The sequence below is a fragment of the Tigriopus californicus genome, chromosome 11 (genome assembly GCF_007210705.1).
Source record: "Tigriopus californicus strain San Diego chromosome 11, Tcal_SD_v2.1, whole genome shotgun sequence".
Lineage (NCBI taxonomy): Eukaryota > Metazoa > Arthropoda > Copepoda > Harpacticoida > Harpacticidae > Tigriopus > Tigriopus californicus.
Window position 1 is genome coordinate 10,638,978 of NC_081450.1, and position 9,210 is coordinate 10,648,187.

A 9,210-nucleotide genomic window follows, 5' to 3' on the forward strand; every position below is an offset into this window, starting at 1 on the left:
TTTTTAGGACAGTTATGTCGGTGTACTAATATCTTGGTTCAATATCGGAATACTGTTTGTTTCAACAAGCCGAAAATAGCTTAATTGCTGGTAGCTTGATTTGGATTCTTACAAAGCAAGTTTTTCAATTTTTATATTCTGAGTGCGGATCAGACACGTGATGTAATCATAGTTGCAATCGCATTTCAAAGCAATTGTCGGTGATCACATTTCAAACAGTAATCATAACTGTCATGAATCAATTTAATTACAGCCGATGCAATTGAGGTATTCCACATTGTTCACATACTTCAATATTATCTATATTTTGATATCTAAGAGATTTGGAAATAACTTCTTTTTGAAGTACAATTCGAAAATTATTGCAACAGATTACATTGAATCACGAAGTAGATAAAATTGTTGATAATTTCATTTCAAATCCAGTTGAATGCAATCTACATGTATTCCACATCAAAACCATTTCAAATTGTATTGTATGCAATTGATATCGGCTTGCTACGTGTCCACATGCGGTCCACAGAAAATATAATAATCTTTTATTGCGACTCTTGGTCATGTCATGGCGTAAAAATAGCTATAAAATGAGCTGTCACGTATTTCATTTGGATGTTGATCAATCAATAAGTCTTCAAGTACGTGCAACGAACTTACCCTGTTTTATGAAAAAGGTTTCCCGATTTTCCAAGGTTTCGGAGTTGCGCTTCAAAATAAGGACGGACCCGGCTGTCAAGGCAGGATTTCTCCCCACTTTCCAGCCAACCTACCAAGCCTAGAGTGAGGCTGGATCGAGGATGACCCAATGACGTGGACGACTCACACCCAACCTCGACTTAATACATACACACATAGATGACACTCCATCCAGTATCAGTGCTTTCAGACCCAAATCATGTCATGATTGATATCGTGAGTGGACCTATATAAAGAAATCAATCCGACAACTGGTGGCCTCATCATGGCCTCTTGGTTCAGCTCGCCCAATTTGGGCAATCTTCAAGGCTCGCTAGAGGGATTGAAGAACTCGGTGAGCTCGGTGGGCAACTCCTTGAAGGAGGTCTTTGAAGAGGAGGAGGATCCCACGGATCCCACTGCCCATTTGGCTCTCACTAAAGAGAAACTAGAATCAGCCCACACCATGATTCAATCCCAAAAGGATGAAATCCAGAAGATGAAGGAACGCATAGACGAAATCCAAGAACAGAAACAAGTAAATAGTAAATTGATTACGACTTAATATGACGTCTTGGTTAGAGTTCTAGTAAGTTGTCACCTCAACGCTTTATACTTAGAGGGAAAGTGTTATTATTTTTTGCAATGCCATGATGAGATTTATATTGATATTTTTTTCTTCATTTCATCCACTCTCTTACGTTGAGTGGCAATTGAAGATCACAAACAATTATTGTTTATGCTGTATGCACAATACCAAGGTTGTGTGGGTTGTGTAAGAAATGAGAGGTAGAAAGGTCCGTTTCCAAATGTCTTTCTTTTCTTCCAGGCGGTGGAACTACAGAAAGAAGTTCAATGCACTCAATTTCGAGAACTGCTTTTAGAGAAAGAACGCGAATTAGAATCTTGCTTAACCAATACACCAGCCCAACTGGACCATGAAAACGCCCCTCCAATGTCATCTGAGCCCATAGTCCATGACCGAATCCGAGAGCTCGAAGACCAGATCGTGGAGGAACGAAAGAGTCATGAAAACGCTATATTTGCGCTCCAAGAGGCATTTTCTAGTCAAACGAGTGGGTCAGGGGCCGGCGTGGATCGGTCCCAATGGGAAGTCAAGTGGGACGAGGCCACGAATACATCCGAGAGGAAGAAGGTCTTCGTGGAACTGCTTCAAAGTGGATGCCACGATTCGGGGGTGGAAGCTTTGAAAGTAGAGAATGAAAGATTGCGAGCTGATAGCGACAAGTCTAAGAATGAGATGAAGACCAAAATGGCTCAATGGGAAACACAACGATTGGAATGGACCGCGAAATGTCAGGCTCAAGAGGACCGATTGAGAGCTGGGACTGAAGATCAAGACATGATTCGTTCCCTTACCGAAAGTAATGCCAACTTGAAGACCGCGAATGCCAAATTAGAAGAGAAACTCAGAGAAACAGAACAGGCTATCCATGAAGACCATGAAAAGCGGGTTGAACACTTGGCAGCCACCCTCGAAGATGAAAGAGAAAAAGTGAGTGCCTTGGAGACGGAGAACTCCCTCAAGGACGATGTGATTGCGGCTTTGAAAGAGGAAAAACGGCTCAAGAACGGCGAGTCCGAAGCCATCAAAGACACCATTGAGTCGCTTCAAACGGGAATGGAGAAATATCAGGCAGTGGTTGGCAGTTTAGAAGCGTCTTTAGACGAACAAGTGAAATTGAATGAACAACTCCGGAGAAATCTTCAAGAATCCACAGATTTGAACAACGAGCTCGAAACCGAAATGGAGAAAATTGCCGAAGCGTCCAAATCACACGAAATTGCTCTGAGTGAGATGCGAGATCAATTAAAGGCTTTCAAAGGCACCGAGGAAGAATTGCACAAGTTCAAGGCTCTGTATGCCGCCAAAGAGTCCGAGTTGCACTCGAGCTTGGATGATCAAAATCAAAACGTGGAAAAGATCACATCGGAAACCTCCGTTTACAAGCAACAATATGAGGCTCTTCTGCAGGAGTATAATCAATACCTGGAAGATTTGGAGTCACTCCAAGCTAAAGCGGAAGGATTGGAGAAGTTGAAGGCTCTTCATGAAGAGAAGATGAACGAACTGAAAGAGGCTCATAATCAAGATCAAGCTCGAATTGAGACCCTCGACGAAAAATTCAAGGAAAACGAGAAGAAGCGTGAACTGCTGGAAGAGCTTTTGGATCGAACCAAGTCCAAGAATGAGGAGGTGGAACATGAACTTTGTAAAGAGAGAGGACGGAAACGAGAGTTAGAAGAGGAGCTCGAAGACAAAGATATCTTGATCGAAGACCTCAAGAACGGGCTTCAGTTGAGTAAAGAGAGCTCTGTGTGCGAAGAGAAGGAGCAAGACGAATCAGAGACCGACCTTCGGGCCCAAATTCAGTCCTTGAAGGCCCAAATTCAGAAGGTGGAGGGGGAAAGTCACGCTCTAAATCCGGAAGCCTTAACTGATCTTCAAGAAATCAATGAAAATCAAGCTGAGGAGATTCAACGATTGGAGGAGATCATCAAGGAATTTAATGATGACGTGGCAGAGACAGCTAAGAAGATCGAGGAGCAATCGGACCATCTGATGTCGGCTGAGGCTGAATTGGAACGCTACAAAGAAGAGGTGTCGGATTCCAATCGCAAGTTTGAAGAGTACAAGGATCAGTTCCAAACGTTGCAATTGGAATTCGAGACTTACATGAGCAAAACCGAGGAAGACCGAGAATTTTTTGCTCAAGATCAGCAGATCCTGGATGATCTTCAGCAAAACTTCGATGAACTGAAGGTTGAAAATGAGTCTTGCAAGACCACCATCTCCCAACTGGAGGCTGAAAAACAGAAGCTCATGGCCAATCAGCAAGAATCCCTTGGTCAAAAACAGCATATCCTGGAAGACCTTCAACGAAAGTTTGATGAACTACAGATTGAAAATGAGTCTTGCAAGACCACCATCTCCCAATTGGAGGCTGAAAAACAGAGGCTCATGGCCAATCAGCAAGAATCCCTTGGTCAAAAACAGCATATCCTGGAAGACCTCCAACGAAGGTTTGATGAATTGAAGGTTGAAAATGAGTCTTGCAAGATCACCATTTCCCGAGTGGAGGCTGAGAAAAAAGAACTTATGGCTAATCAGGACCTTGAAGGCGAACTTCATAGTAAATCAGAAGAGATTGCCAATTTAAAGGCTTGTCTTGCCACCTTGAAATCGACCAATGCTGACGTGGCCCAAGATCAGAGCAAAAAGATCCAACTTTTAAAAGATGAATTGGAACAGAAAATAGCTCTTGAGCGTGACTTACAAGATCAGGTTCGAAACTTCTCGGAGCAAGTCAAAGCCATAGAACAACTCACTGAAACTGTAAAAGAACTCGAAAATAATTCTCAGACTCTTCAAACTGAGGTTGATTCCAAGAGTAAAATCATTGAACAACTCACCCACGACATGGAAGAAAAGCATAAGTTGATAAGTGAGCATCAGGATGATTTACAACAAATGAATATCGACCTAGAAATGAGCCGAGTTCATTTGAAAGCTGAAAAAGATCGAATCCAAGATTTGGAATCGCAACTCGAGATGTTAAGCTCAAAGTCACACCAAGAAGCCAAATTTGTGGAGGCAATTGAAAGAAGCGAGCAAAATATCCAAAGGCTCGAAAGTGACAACAAGGCCCTTTTGGAAAGACTTTCTCGGCCGCAGAAGCACCAGGTAAGCCCTAACTTAAATCTTAATTTTTAGACGGTTTTGGATGCACATTTTCATCAAGACCTTTTAATCCCTCTATAAATCTTAAAGCTTCCAATATTTCGTAAAATTACGCCAATATATCAATTTTAAAGAACAAAATTTTCGTCAAAGAAACACTTTTTTTACTTGTACATTCATTGGTGGCTTTCGTATATTGCCTTCGAATTTTTAAGTTCATAATTCCAATGTTCATTGCTTAGTTCTTGAGCCACATGAATTTGACCATATTTATCGTTTTCCAATCAACGGCTAAGAATGAACGTGAATTGATAGTAATCATATCGAAGCAAATGTGCCACTGAGATTTGTTTCTAGATTTTTCAATTTTTCAAAAAATTATATTTTTTTCTTCAACGCAGATCTAGATTTTGTTCACTATTAATCTCTCTAAAATTGACCTGTTTTTTCCTTTCGTCAATGTTTTTCTTAATGTTTGGTAAACATTTGTTATAAACCCCCTCTAAAGATAGGAATTGAACCCACACACCCTTGAGAACAACACGTACGCGTGCCTCAAGTCTAAGTACATATAACCATGAACCCCTAGAACATGGACGGGAAGGCTAGGGTTTCGAATTAACATTTTGGAAACAAGATAACGCAATGCGTTTTCTTTCATTTGAGACTGCCCCATGGTCACTGCCACTGTGTATTTCAATTTCAGCTCAATCGAATGCCTGAGTCAAAAGTTATGCCCTTTCGAAGCGCAGAACATAAACAGGCCCATAATGAATGTTATAACTAACCACTTGTCTGTAACTTTTTACCAGAAAAAATCTTACTCATTCATTTTTGTGGAGTTATGTGTTGATATTTGATGGGCCTTACTTTTGATCCAACCGTTCCCTCAAACTGAAGATTAGAATATGTTATTGTAATTATCTGCGGTCAGTGTCATTTGAAGTAAAATTCAATGGGTTCCCTTGCATGTTCCTACTCGAGCCTGGCATCCCCGTTCATATTACAGTGGTTCATGATAAAACAAAGTCAGATTGAAATGTCATTAAGTTACAATTTCATTATGACCGTGATTATAAGCAATTTAGAAAATGGATAGCAAAAATGGTATGTGATCCACTCATATTTGATGTCAATGTTATTGTAATTAATTGTAGTTCAGAAATAATCGACCTAGGTCTGCAATGTGAGTTCCACTTGTCAAATAGCGAGTTCGGAAAATCCATTGCTAGAGAACCCGCAAATGGTTGTGCAATTCAAAACTGAACATTTGTGACGTATTAGAAGCTGTTTAGCCTCGATAAAACACCCAGTGAGGGCGCTGTTTGCCCTCTTGTTCATTTGTCGATGTGTCACAAAAACAATGCTAAGTCTTTGGATCAAGGTGACAAGAACGAATAGTAGTCATGATCTCATCTTGGTTGTTCCAGTCCGAAAAGGAAGACATGACCAAAGAAACCGTGAACAAACTCTCACAACTCATCCGGGACAAAGACATGGAGATCCAAGCTCTACAAGAGCGAAATCGAGGTCTAGTTGACCTTATCCAAAAACACGAGAAAGAGTCCTCTTCCACCCAGACTCACGAAGATAATAAACTCACCGAGGAGTTCAACGACCTGCAAAGAGCCAATCAAGATCTATTGACGGCTCTGAACCAGAAACATCAAGAGAGTCTTGGGTACTATGCCGAAATTGAGCGACTCAATCAAGCGCTTGAGGTTATCAAAGCATCTCAATCAAATTCAGATTCAAGTCCAAATGTTGGAGGCAAATCTGTCAGAGACAATACGAATGAAATCGTGATCCTGAAATCGAAAATCCGCGAATTGGAGCGAAAGCTCAACAATGCCCAAGTGTTTGATTCTCAACGATCGAACAAACTGCCGCATAGGAGACGATATCATTCAGAGTCGATTCACGATGTTGAAGGCATTATCTCAAGATCGAGCACTCACCACGTTGGTTGTGAGCCTGATGACGATGTGGAGAAACAAATCACGGACGACGGTGAAGCGTCGGAGCTCTCTGTCAAAGTCCAGGAACGGGATGCCATTATTCGAGACAAATCCAATGAGGTGTTGGAGATCCAAAAGACTGTCAATGAACGAGAGGAGGCCTTGGCTCAAAAAGAGGAGGAAATTCGAGCACTAAAGCGAAAGACGGAAAGTTTGGATCTCCATCAGACTGATGCTCTCCGTCGATTGGACGAGCTCAAATTTGAGCTTGACAACGTTCAAATCGAAAGCAAGAAGTTGAGTGAAGAGAATCAAGGCTTATCCAGTGCCAATAACAGGTTCAAGGTGCTCTTGGAGGAGAAGAGCCATGATTTGGAGATGGCTCAACGAAATCTACAGCAATTGCGAGAGATGGTGGACGAGAAGAGTCAAAACTCCGAGTCCACACAGCAAGAGCGGTTGAAGAATCTTGCAGGTAAGGGGTACAAAAGGACTCCCAATCGTTTATCAAGCTAAAAGTTTTTCATTTGCATTTACATTCTAGCTATAACCGAGCTCCAGAGTCAGATTGGAATCTTGAAACGACAAGGGGATGAAACCCAATTGAAGTTATCGGATCGGGATCGTGAGTTGGCGGAAACACGTCGAGAAGTGGCCAATGTAATAGAGAAGAAAAAGCGTTTGGAACAAGAACTGGAACGTCTCCGGCAACATCTCCTCACCGTTGAAGACACCTATACACAAGAAGCCTTGGCCACGGAGGATAGAGAGCGAGAGCTTCGGAAGAAACTGCAGGTAAATTCTCTTGTCATATTGTACAAATATGTTCAATGCCCTTGTATCATCACTTGGTGCCTTAAGTGGTTTCCCAATAAACAAATAATAATTTGCCGCTCTAATAATAGAATTAATCAATGATGGCTTTCACATCATTTCAGGTCGTCGAAGAAGCCTTCCGTGTGTCCAACGCCCAGCAATCGAGTTCGAATCAGGAGAGCTCTCTTCAAGTGGAATCTCTCCAAAGACAAGTCAGCCAGTTGTCAGAGCAACGAGATCAACTTCTACATAAGTTGGGAAAAGTCACGCAAGAGTTCCAAAGCCAATCCACCGCCTTGGACAACCTGACCATGGTCTTGGAAGGATTTCAAGAGGAGAAGGAGAACAATCTGAAATTGGCCGAGAAGGACTATCATGAAAGGTGTGTCTTAACTACTCTTCCCTTTGTGAATCCCAAAATGCGGGCTAATTGTTTCATCAATTGCATCAATTTATTATCGTTCTAGATTGCAAAGAGAGGTATCGAAACAAGGCATCCTTCAAGAGGAGATCAAGGCGTTAAATGAAAAATTGGCTCATGCTAATGAAGGGCTGGCCGCAGCTAATCGTCTAGGAGAGCAACTTGAAAAGAAATCCCAAGTGATTGCCAATCTGAAACAAGAAATCAAACTTCGTGAAGAGCTCTTGAAGAAAGCTCAGTCCGAGCTGACCTCCATCTCGACCCACAACGCGGGCAAAGTGGACAAATCTCTCATCAAGAATCTGGTCGTGGGCTACGCGTGTGCGGACGATTCCAAAAAACCGGAGGTCCTCAAAGTCGTAGCCACAGTGCTGGACTTCAATGGTGAAGAACGACAGAAAACGGGTCTGGACGGCTCGTCCAACGGCTCGTGGCTTCGTGGCTTATTCGCTCCCTCGTCTCATGCTGATGGCAATAACTTGAAGAATAAAACCACTTCCAATGACGTTCAGGCAGCCACAGGACTGGATCAAGGTCTTGCGCAAGCATTTGTTCAATTCCTGGAGAATGAGTCCACTCCCAAAGTCCCACCCAAGTTACCCGTTTCCGAAATGGCCGAGACCAAAACGAGACAAATGGAGGCCGAAATGAGTAGTCGTTCATCGAGGAATTCGACACCTTCAGAGGGAGGATCCATACCGCCTGAATCGGCATATTCGCCCACAGGAAGCTTTGCAACCCCAAAGAGTGCGGACAGGAACTCGCCCAATCCACTTTTGGCAGTGAATAGCGCCCACGCTTTGCCCACTTTCTCGGTGAATCGGTCATCTTCGGCCATCTTGAAACATGTGTTGCAAGAAGGCGATTCACAGAAGTAACGGGATGAAATGTTTTGCCCTTAGCCCAGCTGTGATGAATGATTTTTAGTGATTTCATGTGTTACTTGATACAAATCTTTAGAACTAAACTATAAAAAACATGAGCAAATTTTTAAAGCGTTTTATTTTTTCTGAAGTTATGGTCTATGTCATCAATGGCTTCAAGGTCGGGAATGCGGTCAGCAGTTTCATTAGATTCATTCTACAGTAAATATATTTGGCACTACGTGTTAAACCAGAGACATTTTGACCCATAGATGCTTTGGGATTGGGTCTTTAAAAAGCAAATGTAGGCAGAGGGTTAACGGTTTAATAGTCTTAGAAATTAGGATATTTTTTTTCGAATACTAATAGGCCAGTCATGACAATAATTGGGGGACTCTTTTTTGTACAATTGAAAAGTGTCAGCTCTCATTTCAAACCCTTAACACTGAATGCATGAAATCGTGGGACTCAACACTGGAGAAACTGAAAAAAAACCAACGTGCAAAATACACGATTGAAAAAGATGTAGACTGTACATGTACGGACCTAAATTAGTCGTTTCATCCATCAATGACTTTTCATCATGCACACTAGATTAACCATGAAACTTAAAACCCAACCAATGTTCTGTTATAGCAACTCCATTAATAGAAAAAGGGATGTTCGAAGTGTTGTTGCCTGACTTCTTTTGAATGCGGGCACTCTCTTATTAAACAGAGCCACGGACCTGAAAACTGTTCTCTAAACAATGACGTTACCACATGCAAGTAAAGCAAG

At 42.0% G+C, this 9,210-nt stretch overlaps 1 protein-coding gene across 1 annotated transcript in view; it reads left to right on the forward strand.

The window, feature by feature from the left end:
* LOC131889899 (thyroid receptor-interacting protein 11-like) overlaps positions 1 to 8,557 on the forward strand; it is an 11,043-nt gene extending 2,486 nt beyond the window's left edge. Inside the window, exons 2-7 of the mRNA XM_059239121.1 lie at positions 690 to 1,210; positions 1,502 to 4,378; positions 5,806 to 6,808; positions 6,878 to 7,128; positions 7,272 to 7,531; positions 7,617 to 8,557. Coding sequence (XP_059095104.1) covers positions 959 to 1,210; positions 1,502 to 4,378; positions 5,806 to 6,808; positions 6,878 to 7,128; positions 7,272 to 7,531; positions 7,617 to 8,448 — 5,475 coding nt within the window. The 5' untranslated portion in view covers positions 690 to 958 and the 3' untranslated portion in view covers positions 8,449 to 8,557. The remainder of the gene's footprint in view (positions 1 to 689; positions 1,211 to 1,501; positions 4,379 to 5,805; positions 6,809 to 6,877; positions 7,129 to 7,271; positions 7,532 to 7,616) is intronic.
* Positions 8,558 to 9,210: the final 653 nt, after the last annotated feature.